This window comes from Diceros bicornis, chromosome 14 (genome assembly GCF_020826845.1).
Source record: "Diceros bicornis minor isolate mBicDic1 chromosome 14, mDicBic1.mat.cur, whole genome shotgun sequence".
NCBI lineage: Eukaryota > Metazoa > Chordata > Mammalia > Perissodactyla > Rhinocerotidae > Diceros > Diceros bicornis.
In genome coordinates, this window is record NC_080753.1 from 19,993,695 (window position 1) to 20,010,223 (window position 16,529).

At 40.3% G+C, this 16,529-nt stretch overlaps 1 protein-coding gene across 1 annotated transcript in view; it reads left to right on the plus strand.

Annotated features, from left to right (window-relative positions):
- The first annotated feature begins 3,091 nt into the window (after positions 1 to 3,091).
- Positions 3,092 to 16,529, plus strand: part of CLIC5 (chloride intracellular channel 5) — a 159,337-nt gene continuing 145,899 nt past the window's right edge. Inside the window, exon 1 of the mRNA XM_058554223.1 lies at positions 3,092 to 3,637. Within this exon, the coding sequence (XP_058410206.1) occupies positions 3,092 to 3,637 (546 nt within the window). The remainder of the gene's footprint in view (positions 3,638 to 16,529) is intronic.

Genomic DNA, 16,529 nt, shown 5'->3' on the forward strand with positions numbered 1-16,529 from the left:
GGGTATTGCCTCAGATCCTATAAACATCACATAAACATAATGTGAGAATATTATCTTAAGTGCTTCCCTCTGTAGACTTTGCTACTGTGAAGAGATTATGCTGCTTATTCCAAGCTAGTATTCAAGTCAATTTGGCAGTTATGATTTTTGAGGTCAATTAATAAATTGGCATTTCAGTTGCTAAACTGATGTTTTTTAAGTTTAGTTAGAGTTACTCAGTTCTATAATATTTGAAAAACCCTGTGAAAACTAACCAAATTGAGTCTTTGTACACGCAAAGTAGAAGACCATACACTAGCCCCAAAGCTATTCCAGACAATGGGCAGGTCTGCTGTAAGGCCCAGTTGGATCCTTTCCTTTGAATCACTAATTTGTAAATTTCCTCAGTTGTATGCTCACGTGAGATCACGTCTTATGTATATTTATATCCTACATATAGCAGAATAAGTAGAATTTTGCTAAGTGGAGGCAACACATGTGCAAAAGCATACGGGCAGGAAATGATATAACGTATTCAGGGAAGAGCAAATTTTCTGGCTGCAGAGTAGGACATTTGGGGGAGGGCTGAGGGGAAAAGCTGGCTGGACAGATAGGCGTGGTTCCGATTGTGAAAGGTCTTGGAACAGACATCTTCCTGTATATTTCTGGGACCCACTGAAGCTTTCCAAACATGGGTGTAACATAAGCAGATGTGTATTTCAGAAAGCACACAAGCCATTCTTAAAACTTCTCAAGCAAATGACTGTGCGTCTTATTTCCTTTCCCAGATTATAAGTAACAGACATATGGAGCCCTCAAAATATTTTTGATTGATTAGTTGGTTGATGGACTCTTTCCTTTATAAATAAACAAGCCAACAAAGTGCTTAGTTTACAAAGGTATTAGTTCTCTTCCAGCAGTAGTTTACAATATAGTAAAGAGATAACACTTATACACACAATACAGAAGGAAATGTACCAGGATTAAAAGGACATGAATTCTAGCTACGTCTCCTCCATTTTATTTGTTTATGAACAATAAACAAATGATAAACAATAAACAATAAGCCCCTCACCGGGTCATCAGGGAGGACCTAGTGACATGCTGTGTACATATACACATGTTGTAGAATATTATTCTTTGGTAATAATGCAGAATTGCATATAACCCAGTGCTGGGTTATGAGAAGTGTTTTAGCAGTTAAAGTACACATTCTCAAAAAGAGCAATATCACTCCCAAAGGGGTGAAAATGGGTTTTTCGAGAATAAAAACTTATTCTGTTTATGTCTAAAGTGCAGAGGTACCTACAGTATGTAAGTAAGTAAGATACAGATACAATGTATCTGCAGTGTTTTAATTTTATGGGAAAAATATCTAAAAAGGATCTTTTGGGGCTGGGGTGGGGTTGGGGTTCTGTGACTATGAAAAAAAGGTTGGAAAAGACTGACTTAAAGGAAGGGAGCCAGCAGCAAGAAGATTACCGAGCTGGAGGTTAGGAAATCACAGCTGAAATCAGCTGCTCATTAACTCACTGTGTGAACTTGGACCACTCACCTCCCCTTTCTAGGTTTCAGGCTTTTCTCAAATGTAAAATAAAATGTTAGATTGAATGATCTCTTGGGTTTTTCTCCAGGGCTAAAATTTTGAGGAGCATTTGAGCTGGGGCTCCATTCAGTTATAAATGCCTGATATGGAACCTATCGTAATTTCTCAGATGTTTGGATCCATCAAACCTCACCCTTCAATAGGATAACGGGCTAGTATCAATAGCCTTTAAAGTCTGTCTCCGGCCTATTTCCCCTTATGTATTCTTTAAGTTGTCGCAAAAGCTAGAGTTCTCGAAATACTGCTCTAGTTTGCTCCAGAAGATTCTCAGATACAATATTGGAGCTAAGACTACAATGGAGCTTTGTCAATAAGATGCTCATCAAATGCTTTGAAACCTGTCCACCAAAGTTGCATTGCTTCTCAATTTTCACATGATTTCTAGACATTAAAGTCCCTTTACTATCTATTTGGATTGTCACTTCAAGAGAACGATGTACATGATGTGGTGAAGGGAAGCAGAAATTAGCAGAACAGAGTGCCTGATTAAAAAACAAAGAGCTTGTATATTCGTGGCATCTGTAGATGACATCAACTAGGAAACTTTGTGCACACAGTTCTTTGCTGCTTATTCCAGACCTGGGCCAATTGCACTAAGAATACCTTAAATAGTTTATTCTGTGTCCCCTAGGGTTTTAGTTTCTCTTTCTGGCCCTCCAACTATATTTAAGTCCCTTGAACAGAGACTGTGTCTTCTAACTCTTATGCTTAGTGCTCAATTCAGATTCAGATTCTGTACATAACAGAATCTTAGTGAATGTTTGTTGACTGTGATGATCATCCAAATTTAAGAGGAAAAAATAAAACTCAAAGCCATAAATCTTTGAGTCTCTTGTTTGGGGTGGTCTGTACTGATGTGCCCATAGACGAGACCATTATCTTCTTTTCCTTCTGCCATTTAATCACCACCTAGTGCTGTTTCCAGATAAGAAATGCAAATAGAATTTATTACCTAACTGGAGTATGTACAATTCATTTATCATAGGGTATCAATACTCAAAGAATTGTTTTGTGTACTGAATTCGGCTGTGAATAGATAAGTTACCATTGTGAAGAATTGTTCTCTACTGAATTGCGGGGACTTCTTGAATGTTGTCAACATTTGGGGGCAATTAGAAGAGGGAACTCCACGTATTAACAAATGGTTAAATATTCAGAAATTTCACTATATACAGGGAAAATAATTCAATTCAACCTCTAGTCAATCCAAAGAATCTTGGAGTTACTGACAAGGAGGGAAATCCCAGAGTCTAGTTGAAAATATTCTTAGGAGTGAAGGAGTTAACTGAGGGTGTAAACTTTATCTTGTGTCCAGTGGACTTGTGCTTTGCTGATTAAAGTTTCCAGTAAATGATTGTTGGAGACCTGTCATTGATAGCTGCTGCTAGTTGCTGTGTTTCAAAAGCCCATTGATTCCTCTGCAAGGCAGTACAGCATCCTCTATCCTTTTACTTACTTCAGATCTGCTCAGGTCTGCCTGCGAAAGGATCTATCAGATCGATAAACATGAATGGTGAAGACTACAGCACCATTTATGACACAGTTCAAAAAGAGAGGAGGTATGAGGTTCCAGACCAGCCAGAAGAAGATGAAGGTCCTCTTTATAATAACATCCATGAAGACGTGAGGTCAGAAAACAATTTATATGCCACTAAGCTGGAAACCCATGAATATGACTCTGTATCAGTTTATGTTGTAGGGGCTGAGGAGAACGGCGTGGCCTCTTCCCAGCCCGAAGAAGAAGACTACTTCCTACCTGATGAAGCATATCCTGAGGCCCAGGATCTTCAACCAGGTGAGCCCCAGGAAGACAGGGACATCTTGATGGAAGAATTATACTCACCAACCCAGGACCAGGAGCCCAGCCCAGAAGAGCTCCAGGAGAATGGAAGAATGATGAAGGAAGACCTGCCATCTCCTTCAAGCTTCACTATCCAGCAGAGCAGGGCCTTCTCTGCCAGCGAGGCTGCCTCCACCTACTATTCTGCTCCTGATAGTTTGGAAGAAGATGAATTAGCTTCCGTGAACCCTGAGATTTACCTCTTTGTGAAGGTAAGGGCTGCCTCTGACAGGCATACCTGTACATGTAGATGGTGGAATTGGTGTTTTATTTTGCTCTGAGTGACCAGGGAAAGATGTATGGTGTCATGGGCCTTGGATCTCAAAACATATTCAGTACAGAGAAGGGCAGATTGAATGAGTCATTCCAGAGTTCATCTAGGACACTCAAAATTACAAGAATTTGAAAGTGCATTTAAAGTGTATGTCCAACCCGTTGACCTTTATGTACCGTGGGCAAAGAATTTTTTAAGAGTTCACTTATGAGTGAGCAGAAATTGCTGCTCAAATTCTTACCCTTGTGACAGACATTAAGTACATTTTCCTGTCTGGTTCAATTTCCTTCGTCAACATGATTTTTAAAAATGAAACCAAGCCTGTTGAGAGATGGTCAAATCAACAGTCAGGCACTGGGGTTTCCTTCTTAACGTTTCTAAGGTCACAGATACTTCAGGTACGTGGTCAATAAATGTTACCTCTGTCACCGAGCTTGCCCTTTTGGCACCAATATAACTAAAATATCTGATGAAGTAACATGATTTCAGCAGTGGTAAGACGCTAATGGCCAGTGTTAATGTTTAATGCATATGACATTTAAACAAAGAGCTTTGGTGATCTTTGTATTAGACTGATACTGTAATAAAGATTATGGTTATGAACATTATCAAAACATAAAAAGCAGTTCAGGGCTAAACATCATCTTTATTAATCAAGAAGGTAGAATATTTTTCTCCACCCTCCATCCCCCACGATATTCATATTTACATTTTTTTTTATATGAAGGCAACATATAAGGGCCCTTGCTCTCAAGAAATCAACAGTGTGGTGCAGGAGACAAGCGTGCACACAGTTAATTTTGGTGAACAGAGGAGGGAGCAGAGTGCTGTGGGTGTTCTGGGCGGGAGAGCTACAGTGTGCACGAAGGAGCCAGGAGAGAGTCCATGGAGGAGGATGTTCAAGCAGCCTTCAGCCCCCATATCCACATCACCCTTGTGTTAGTTTCCCAAAAAACTGTTTTTTAAAGTGAGGACTAGGTGTATTTTTTCTCAAGACACAAGCATCCCTGCAACTTCATTCAACAGGCAAGGTGGATTATCATCATCATCATTAGCACCAAGAAGACAATTATTCGTAAATTTGGTCAAGCGTTGATTTCATCAGAAATTAGCCTACCACTGGTGTCGAACCAACAGAAGTAGGAGGAAAAAGAAGTATTGGCATCCCCAGCTGGTACCAGCAACAGAAAAAAACGGCATGATGGTGATGGGTGATTCCTAAATTATTTATGATCTGTAGTACTGTAAAGCAAATATTACCTTTAATTAACCCTTTAAGTTTGCATTCTTTTTAGCGTAATTATATTAACCAGGAGGTCAGAGAGCATACCGTCGACCTCAGCTCCTGTGTGTGAACTCCTTTTTGAGGATACTCAGCACACTGAGTAGGAAGAGGGGCAGTTGTAATCCCTGCTTCTTAACCCCCCACCCCATCCCCACTGCAGTTTCTTAGTCAACGTTGAATGGAAATGTAATATATGAAAACAGGTAAAACAAGGGCTGCTCTGCTTGTATGGGGTGGGGGGTGTAGGTATAAACTGCTCAGGCTCCTTCCTCCTCCCAGCTCCCTGGAGGGGGTGCTGAAACCCCCAAATTTGACGGGGCTCAGGTGTGCTCACCATCTTCCTAGCGGGGCTTGTTGCTATGCAGTCCTGGAAGTTCTTCACCTGGGCTGTTTTAGTGTACACCACTTGGGCTGCGTCTATACCAGTACTCATTGTATATGTTTCCACCTGTTCTAGACAACTGAGTGAAAATTTCATGCAGGCTTGTAACTCTATGTTCAACCAACATTTTATGGAGGCTCAGCCATTTCAGGGTGTCAATCAATTACTTAAAGCATATCATTTATTTATTCATTCAACAGATAGTTATTGTGCCAGGCCCTGGGTTTACAACCATGAAGAAAACAAAGTCTTTGCTCCCATGCACTTTGCATTGTAGTGGGAGTGACAACTGAGGGACAAATAAATAAGTAAATATAAAATATGCCTGCTGGTAATAGTGCCATAAAGAAACATAAAACAGAATGATGGGTGTATTTATTTTCTATTGCTGCCACAACAAATTATCACAAACTTAATGGCTTGAAACAACACCAATTTATTCTCTTACAATTCTGGAGGTCAGAAATCTGAAATGAGTTTTATGGAGCTAAAATCAAGATGTCAGCAGGGCTGTGTTCTTTCTGGAGGCTCTAGGGGAGAATCTGTTTCCTTCCCTCTTCTAGCTTCTAGAGGCTGACCTCATTCCTCACTCATGGACCGCATTATGTCACGTTTTCTCCCCCTGTTTTCATCTTTACCTTGCCTTCTTCTGATCTGCCCCCTCCTGTGTCTCTCTTATCAGGACCCTCGTGATTAGTTTGGGCCCACCAAGATAATCCGGGATAGTGTTCCCATTTTCAGATCCTTAGTTTAGTCACATCTACAAAGTCCCTTTTGCCACAAAAAAGTAACATTCATGGGTTCCGGGAATTAGGACATGGGCATATTTAGGAGCCATTATTCAGCCTCCCACAGCAGGATAGAGACTGATGGTGAGTAGAGGAGCAAGGCAGCAGCGTGGCTGGAGTGGGGTGAAGTAAGGTGGTAAGGTGGTAGCAGACGAGGCCAGAGAGGTGGAGGTGGGCACAGATCATGTGGGCCTTGTGGGCCAGTAGAAGAATTTTCACTTTTGCTTTTGATCTGAGTGATATGGGAGTCATCAGCGGATTTTGGAAGGAACATTCTGGCTGCCTTTTTGATAACAGACTGTAGTGGAGAAAGGGTAGAAGCCAGGAGAACAGTTTGGAGGCAATTGAAAAACTACACAAAACATGATGGCAATTGTAGTGGAGGTAGTGTGAAGTAGGCTTGGGATTATTTTTAAGAGAGAGCCCAGAGGTTTTGAGGATGGGTTTGATGTGGACTTCCTTCTTTCCTTCCTTCCTCTTCTCCATCCATTCAACATTCATAGCATACTTACTACATGCTGGGTACTGGATAAAAGATGAACACAGCATATCTTAAGTCCAACTATCCTATGGGGAAGATAGAGAAACACAATTCTTGAAGATAATAAGGGGGAAGAAATAATTGCTCCTTTGTCATTGGCTGAGATCCAGTGAAAAACGGGTCTCTAGTGAGAGTTGCAATCCATGTCATAGGGCAATCAAGAAGAGTTGTTGGTTCAGAATTTGCCACGTAGGATTATGAGACTTGTCTTGCTACTTTCTGCTAAAATTGAGGGACCTGTAGACATTTTCCTAATTGTATTTCTATGTGTGTGTATGAGAGAGAAAGATAGTGGGAGGGAAGGAGAATGGAAGGAAAGGAGAGAGAGAGAGAAAGGGAGAAAGAGAAGCATTCTGGCATTTTGTTTAATACAAAGGAAAAAAAAGTATTCTGATGATGTCATTGCAAAGAAAAATAGTACAAATGAACACGATTTGTCTTGCACGTAATTGATACCATTGACTATGGAGGACGGTACATGTTGATTGACTTCATTGACTACGGAGGGCGGTACATGTCGATTGACACAATTGACTATGGAGGGCAGTACATGCTGATTGACACCATTGAGTATGGAGGGCAGTACATGTTGACTGACACCATTGACCGTGGAGGGCAGTACCTGCTGACTGACACCATTGACCGTGGAGGGCAGTACATGCTGACTTACACCATTGACCGTGGAGGGCAGTACATGCTGACTGACACCATTGACCGTGGAGGGCAGTACATGCTGACTGACACCATTGACCGCGGAGGGCAGTACATGCTGATTGACACCATTGACCGTGGAGGGCAGTACATGTTGATTGACACCATTGACTGTGGAGGACAGTACATGCTGATTGACACCATTGATTATGGAGGGCAGTACATGTTGATTGACTTCATTGTCTGTGGAGGGCAGTACATGTTGCAGAGCAGGTTTTGAAGTCAGGTTGCAGAGTTTTGAAGCCTGGCTTAACAAGTTAATTTCTGTTAAATTGTTTAGCTTCTCTCAGCTTCAATTTTTTCATTGGATGTTATAATGACATGTTTCTCATAGGGTTGTTATGAAGATTAAATAAGAAAATTTGCATAAATTGTTCTGTATAGTATTTGACATATGGTAAATGCTCAAATATGGGATCCTAAATTATTATTTATTGTGATGAATTTGAACCATTCATAAAATAACAATTTTTATTTTAAGCACATCCAATAAATGTTAGTAGACCTTCAATAAATGTTCCGTTACATTTAGTCCGTTACTGATCCTAAGATGAGCAGTGTAATATTGTAGACAGAGCCCTGGTCAGGAAATTCTAGCACAACTTTGCTAATAACTTGCTATGAAACACTCCTGGACCCAGGTTTCCTCGTCTCTGAAATGCAGTCCCTTCCAGCTCTAGCAATCTTTGATCCCAGGGTATATGGCTCCAGCACTTTATCAGCGTATACATGTATGGCACCACCTGTCGTCCACTCTAGGAGACTGCTCAATGTTGATTATGATCTCTAGATTTGGGTGTGGTTGGAAGGCCAACATGAGACCAACACTCCTTTCACCCTCAGCTCATGTGAAGCCTGTTCCTTGGAAAGTTTCTGCAGAGCCTGTCTCTGATCAGGTACTGATAGGGCCCCCATGGAGGGCTGCACAGGTTGTGCACTGAACAAATTTAGGGGGCCTCATTCACAGAAAATGTAAATGGTGACCCCCACCCAAAGTCAGACAACACTAACAGCCCTGGTTAATGTTTCTTAGATACATAGCCTGGAATCTTTGTTCTAAAGGAGTGACTGTCTATAATTTAGATCAGCACAGTAGAAAGCATCACAGAATTGTCAGTAATTGTTACTATTGCTATAGAACAGGAGCCTGACACTATTCCAGGGGTCATGGTATCCAAAATAGGGTATTCAACATAATCCATGAGATATTAGAATATTATAATTAGAATAAAAAATATTAAGCAATATTTCCATTTAATTTTATTTAGTCATTTTATTTATTTAATTATTTTGTGAGGAAGATCAGCCCTGAGCTAACATCTGCCAGTCCTCCTCTTTTTGCTGAGGAAGACTGGCCCTGGGCTAACATCCATGCCCATCTTCCTCCACTTTATATGGGACGCCGCCACAGCATGGCCTGACAAGCAGTGCGTCGGTGCGCGCCCGGGATCCGAACCTGCGAACCCTGGGCCACCGCAGCCGAGCGCGTGCACTTGACTGCTTGCGCCACCGGGTTGGGCTCTATCTAGTCATTTTAAATGTTAATATTTTACATATTTGATGACGTGCATAGTGTATTCTTACAGTAATACATTAATATAATTTTTAAATGAATAAATATACATATATTGTGGGTAAATGTTTAAGTTTTATATTGATAGGAGCGTTCAATTTAAAAAAATCTTATTGACTCACAGGCTTTCCTTCCTTTTCTGCCACCCTCTGTGGGCCTGGAGTTCTTTCCTCGGCCAAGATCTGATGAGAACAGGTCCTCTCGCCTCCCAGGTCCTTCCTGGGAGTTTTCCCAAAACTTGAGAGTTTTGCCTTGGAGGCAAACAAAAACTCATCATTGCAGGTGAGAAACTATAAAATCCCACGGAGGAAATGAGGGAAGTGAAGCTAGATTTGGAGGTTGAGGGGCCAATGAGAATATTCCAGGCAGTGGGCTCAGCACAAGCAAAGGCAGAGGGAATGTGCACATGTGAGTGACTAGATCTGTTTGGCTCGAGCGGAGAGAAGGTCCGCATGGGTGCAGGGCAGACGGTGAGGTTGGAGAACTAGGAGTGCAGTCTTGCGTGGCAAACTCAGGGGCTTGGATTTTATCCTGAAGGTAATCGAGAGTGACAGAACGTTTTGGAGGAGGTATCATGAGTAAAGTAACGTTTAGGATGAAAATTAAGCAAAGTCAAAAGGATTTCCATCTACCACGTAGAGCAGGACCAAATGGGCATCTATCAGCCTTCATTTCTAAGAGTAGTTTGAGCGTTTAGATGTAAATGCATTGTGTATAATAAGACTATGTATGGGGTTGGCCCGGTGGTGCAAGTGGTTAAGTGTGCGCACTCTGCTTCCGTGGCCTGGGGTTTGCAGATTCGGATCCTGGGCGTGCACCAACGCACCACTTGTCAAGCCATGCTGTGGCAGCGTCCCGTATAAAGTAGAGGAAGATGGGCACGGATGTTAGCCCAAGGCCAATCTTCCTCAAGAAAAACGGGGAGGATTGGCATCGGATGTTAGCTCAGGGCTAGTCCTCCTCACACACACAAAAAAAAGACTATGTATTTTTTTAGCTATTTATTCATTCAACTGACTATCAGGATATGTCCAAATATTTAGATCTTTGGCTTCATATTGATAAATTTCTGCAAAAAGCTAGCCAGTGTGATGCTGATTTTATATATTATCTATATGTGTATCTGGTTACTTGATATTTGGGGGGCGAGGTGTGGATTCAGCACAAAGTTTCAACTGATGTTGTTTCAGTATAGTTTCCAGTAAAAAAATGTGTTTGTGCGGTCTGGCTTAACATGGCTGGACTACACAAAAGTTGCACATTTAGGTGTCTGGAAACACCTGGAGCCCTAAAATGGTCCTCCTGTTCCACGATCCCTGGGAATAGCCTGCTCTAATGTCAGTGATGAGGACGTGTGAAAGTAGGTCCTTGGAAACATTTGTGAAAAGATGCAAGTCTGAGCCTGTTACACGAGCTCAATTGTCCTTTCACGGAACTAATGAAGCACATGAAAATGGAACAATGAGCAGATTTGAGCAAAGATTTCTATTCTTGCCACAATTTCTTCTTAATTAAGGTGCTAGGAATACAGTCAAGTCCCAATTTTATCCAAAATCATTTTCTAGGTGCCTATATGAACTAGTTTGCTTTGTGAATCAATGCTATCAATCAAAGAGGTCACAGAATCCTAGCACTGTGACAAGAAAATTGAAAGCCAGAGGAGTCAAGGAACTTACCCAAGGCTACCTGCAAATTAGTAGCAAGCTGGGACTTTGGCCTCTCAATCCAGGACTCTTTCCTTTATATTGGCATTCCTAGCCTGGTGTGCTAAGTGTTCATGAATATGCTTCAGGAGGTTCAGGAACATTTTAAAATTCTATGCAAAATTTTTTGTGGAAGATCATCTTAGGAGGGCCCATGAACCCTCAGTGTTATCTACGTCTGATGCATTCCCCTTTCCTCACCTGGTACTCATGCCTGGTGTGTCCAGGTGGGAGGTGAACATAGCTTTGAGAATGGAGGCACTCTTCAACCCACTATGGCCCCTGAAGGTAGGATTGAGTTGAGTTGGAGTGTGGGAACCTCTGGACATGGACAGCTACTGGGGTCTGTATTTCCCACCAAATGCAAAGCTTCCATGAGAAGTCAGTGGACTGTTTGCACCTTCATCTCATTTGTTCTCAGACATTGATGAGAATGCCTGTCACGTTCCTAGCATCATCCTGAGTTTGGGCAGAAAGCTAATATTCTGAGTGCTTAATATCATTTGTTGAGCTCTGAAGGGAGGTTCGAGTCAAAGGACTTGAGGGCTCACCCAGTGGTGTGTGTTAAACAGTGCAAGGAGCAGCCCATGGCAACAATGTTGTCCTGGTTCCTGGGCCTGCCTTTGTGTTTCTGCATCCATATAGTGATTGACCAAACACTGTTCTGTCGATAGTCATAGAAGCCAAACCAAACACAATGACCAGACAAAAGTGAGTAGTGTCAACACTGGAGGGGAAAACATCCACTGACTGGGATGGGACTGCCAATCAGAATATTGGGGGAGGGGACAGTGTTAGACTAGTGGATGACAGATCTTTCTCTGGACTCCCATTGTTTAAAGGTTAACTCACCAGACTGTCAGCTGCTCGAGGGAAGGAACAATGTCTTGCTTATCACTGCAGCACAGTGTCCTGTGGGGTCCTGAGCTTGTCATAGAGGGGTCTGTAAATGTTGGTCAAAGGGAACTGAACTCTCAGGTAGTCTTCACCCACCTAATGGAGGAAAGACCATCCCTTGGAACAAAATTGCAAATCAGACATTTTTCTCCTCTGCTTTAAGCTTTGCCCATCACCAACACGATCAAGTCCACCCTTGAACATCACGCATAAGGCCTTATGTCCTGCCCCTAACAACCTAGCAGCCTCTCTGTTCCCATCTCCCGCTACGCCCTGCCATGCTCATTATGCCCCAGGAATGCTGAGCTCCCCACAAATCAGATGCTGTTCTGCCTCACCTGGCTTTACCCATGCCAATCCCTCTGCCGATAGCATCTTCTCCCCTTGGTCATCTGGCCAACTCCTCCTCATCTTTCTGAACTCATGTTCCCTGGGAAGCTGTCTCTGAACCTCTGGGTCATTCTGAGTGATACTCTCTCAGCGTTTACCTCCTTCTTAGCACGTCTCCCCTAATATTACAATCATCTGGGTCAGGGTGTGTCAGGGAAAGTGTTCTCTAGCCAGATCTCATTCACCTGTGTATGTGTGCCCACCATTAGCACACAGCCTGGCCCATAGCTGGGGCTTATAAGTATTTGTCGAATTATGGGAAGAGTAGTTAAGTTCTATTTTTGAAGAGAAAGCTTATTAGTGTATTCCGAGAAATTTGGTCAGCATTCAAGCAAAGGCCCTTATGTCCCTGAATCCACTGATATTTGACTTTAAGGTGGGGGTGGGTGGATGGCGAGTCCTGGTGAGAAGCCAGCTGATATGGGGGAAAAAGAGACGGGGAAATCCATATTTACTGAGCACTTACTTTGAACCTTGCTCTGTGTTGTTACCTGCTGTATTGATATTATCTCTGTGATAGGGCTTAAGATAGGTCCCAATCTGGACTCTGACACTGAACAACTGTGCAACTTTGGGGAAGTCGTTTGCACTCCTTGGGCCTTAGATTACTCAACTGTAAAAAAACAGTTTGAATGTGTTGAGTCCAAGGGCCACCCCCGGGTTCTGACCTGCTGTGAATTGAAGCTTCCTTCTCCTCTACAGTAAAACAGTCTCCCTCCCACAAGGACCCTCTCTTTCACACCTTAATTATCGTCATGCTCTCTGAAGTATATGTTGAACGTTCTCTTTGGCAGCCCTGTGACTTTTTATAGGGGGGAAGGGGGAGACAGTGCGTAACAAAGAAAGAGATGTTCTCACGTAGAAATAGGATTTTGACTCAAATCATACTGAAAAGCAGCAGGTTTGGCAGCCTGAATGACTTTTCTCCCTCTTTGAATAGGTTTATTGTTTGCATGGTTCAAAATTTAAAAGGTACACAAGGTAGAATCTCTCCCCCACCATACCCCCTCAGACACCCCATTTCCACTTTCTGAGGTAATTCATTCTAAAAATTTCACGTTTGTGCTTTCTGAGACATTTTATGCACATTCCAGCAAATATATGTATGTTAATATATTTGAAATTCTCTTTCTTTTCCTTTTTATTTAACACAGACGGTATTGTATCATATACCTCATCAGGTACTTTCCTTTTGAGGGTCAATTTTATTGGGATATAATTTACACACATTGAGCAATTTTAAGTGTACACCTCACTGAATTTTGGACAAATGTATGCAGTTGTGTAACAACCACCACAATCATGATATAGAACATTTCCATCATCTCACGATCCTTGACTCTTGATCCTTCACTATGAGTCCCCTCCCAGCCACCCCCTCACTCCTGGAAACCACATATCTTCTTTCTATCACTGTAGTTTTGCCTTTTAAAAAGTTATCATATAAGTGGAATTAAACTCTGTGTAATCTTTTGTGTGTGGTTCCTTTTACTTAGCATAATGCTTTTGAATTCACCCATGTTGGTACACATATCAGCAGTTGGTTCTTTTTTAGTACCGAGTAGTATTCCAGCGTATGAGTATACCACAATTTGTTCACGTACTCAGCAGTTGATGAATACTTGGGTTCTCTCCCAGTTTTTGGCTATTATTAATAAAGTGGCTATAAACACTCACTTATAAACTTTTGTGTTGATTGTGTTTTCACTTCTCTTGGGCAAATACTTAGGAGTGGAATTATTTGGTCATATGGCCAGTGAATGTTTAACTTTATTTTAAAAAGCTTTCAAATTATTTTCAAAGTGACTGCCAGAATTTGTTATGAGACTTCTAGTTGCTTCTTTGCCAGCTCTTGGTATTGCCAATCTTTTAAGTTTTAGACATACTGGTAAATGTATAATGATATTTCATTACAGCCTTAATTCACATTTTTCTAACGACTACTGATGTTAAGCATCTTTTCACCTACTTACTAGCCATCATCAGGTCTTTGATGAAGTATCTGTTCAAATACTTTACTTATTATTATTTTAGCATTGTCTTATTACTGAATTTTAAGAATTCTGTATATATTGAAGATAAAATTTCTTTATCAGATAAAATAAGCAAATAGTTTTCAAGTCTATGGCTTGACTTTTTAATTTCGTAAATGTCTCCTGAAGACAAAAATTTTTTATTTTGACGAAATCCATTTGTCAATTTTTTTCTTCTACGGTTTATGCCTTTTGTGTTCTATCTAAGAAAGATTTGTTGAGGTCACAAAGATTTTCTTCTAGAAGTATTATAGCTTTAGGTTTTAGATTTAGTCCTATGATCTGTTTTGACTTAATTTCCCATAGGAGGCAAAATATGGATTCTGTCTCTCTCTTTCTCTTTTGGATGTCCAATTCCTCCAGCACCACTCAATGAAAATATTATCTTTTCCCCATTGAATTGTCTTGAAACTTTTGTAAAATTCAATTGACCATGTATATCTAGATCTGTTTCTGGACTCTCAACTATGTGTCTAGTTTTATGCCAATACCACACTGTTTTGACTACTGTATAGAGTAAACCTTAGAATCAGGGAGCTGAAGTCCTCCAACTTTGTTCTTCTTCTTCAAAATTATTTTAACTATTATAGATCCTTTCATTTTCATATAAATATTAGAATCAGCTTGTTGATTTCTATTAAAAAAACCTCCTTATTGAAATTTCTTTGATATCTTAACAATCTTGAGTCTTTCAATCATTGAGCTTGGTATAGCTCTCAATTTATTTAGTTCTTCTTTAATTTCTTTCAGCAACACATTGTAGTTTTCAGAGTATAGGTTTTGTACATATTTTGTTAAATTTATCCCTAAGAATTTTATATTTTAATGCTATTGTAAATAGTAATTTTTAAAATGTCTATTTCTGTGGTTCATTCTTAGTATATAGAAATATAATTGATTTTTCATATTGACTCTTGTATCCTGAAACTTTGCTAAACTCCCTTATTAGTTGTAGTTTCTAGTAGAATATTATCATGGATACTTTAGGGTTTTCTGCATAGAAGACCATGTTCTCTGTAAAAAAAAGCCATCTTTATTTCTTCCTTTCCTTCTGTATTCCTTCCTTCTTTCTTTCCTTCTGTCCTTTCTTCTTCCTTCCCTCTCTCCTTCCTTCCCTTCCTTCTCTGCTTCTTTCTTCTTTTCCTTTCTTTTTGTTTGGTAGGAGGAGGTCTTATTACACCAGCTAGAACCTTCAGTACTCTGTTGGATAGAAACCAAGGGAGCAGACATCATTGCTTTGTTCTCATTCTTAGGAGGAAAGCATTTAATCTCCATCATCCTGTAAAACGTTAGCTGTAGGTCTTTCATAGATGCCTTTAAGTTCCCTTTTATTCCTTAGTTTTCTAGGAGTTTTTATTGTGAATGTGTATTGAATTTTGCCAAATGCGTCTAATAAGTTTACTACATGATTTTTCTTTTTTAGTCTGTTAACGTGAAATAAATACATTGATTTTCAAGTGTTAAACCAACCTTACATTTCTGGGATAAACCTCACTTAGTGATGATTTACTATTATTTTTATAGATCGCCAGATTTGATTTGCTACAATTTTCTTAAAGTTTTTGCATCTGTGTTCATGAGGAATATTAGTCTGTGGTTTTCTTTTAATTTGTTTTTCTGGTTTTGGTGTCAGGATAATGTTGGCTTCATAGAATGAGTTGGGAATGTGTTTCCTCTTATTCTGTTTTCTGGAAGAGTTTGGGTAGAATTTTACTATTTCTTCTTTAATAACTTAGTAGAATTTATCAGTGAAGCCATCATCACTAGAGAGTTCTTGGTGAGAAGGATTTTTCCCCCTTGCAAGTTCAGTGTGTTTAACAGATATAGGAATATTCAGGTTATCTCTTTGTGAGTGAATTTGGTAATTCATGTCCCTCAAGTTATTTGTTGATTTAATCAAAGTTGTTGAATTTATTGCCAATGCTCTCCTCATTATTTTTGTATTTTCTTCTACCTTCTAAATACTTGGAGTCTATTAATAATGACAATTTTAATGTCCTTGTATACAAATTTTATCATCTTAGCCATATACAAGTTTATTTTTATTGATTGACATTTTCTTTAATTATGAGTTGCATTTTCCTAGTTATTTGCATGATCTGGTAGTATGTATTGGCTGCCAGACATAGTGAATTTTATGTTGTTGGATACTGGATTTTGTTGTATTCCTTTAAATAGTATTAGGTCTCATTCTGGGATGCAGTTAAGTTACTTGGAATAAATTTGATCCTTCTGAGGTTTTGCTTGTAAGCTTTGTAAGAGTGGGTCCAGAAAAGCCCTGGTTTAGAGCTAATTTGACTTCACTATAGAAGAAAAATCCTTCTGAGGACTTTACCTAATGACTTGTGTACTAGGAGGTCTTTCCACTCTGGCTGCTAGGAACCAAACTCTTACCAGTCCTACATGAGATCCTGGAATTGTTTCTCTTACTAATTTCCAGTTCTTTCTCCATACTTAGTAGTTTCTCTCTCTCTCTCTCTGCAGCTTCATCCTTTCTGACGTCTGAAAATTCTTGCTGCCTTGACCT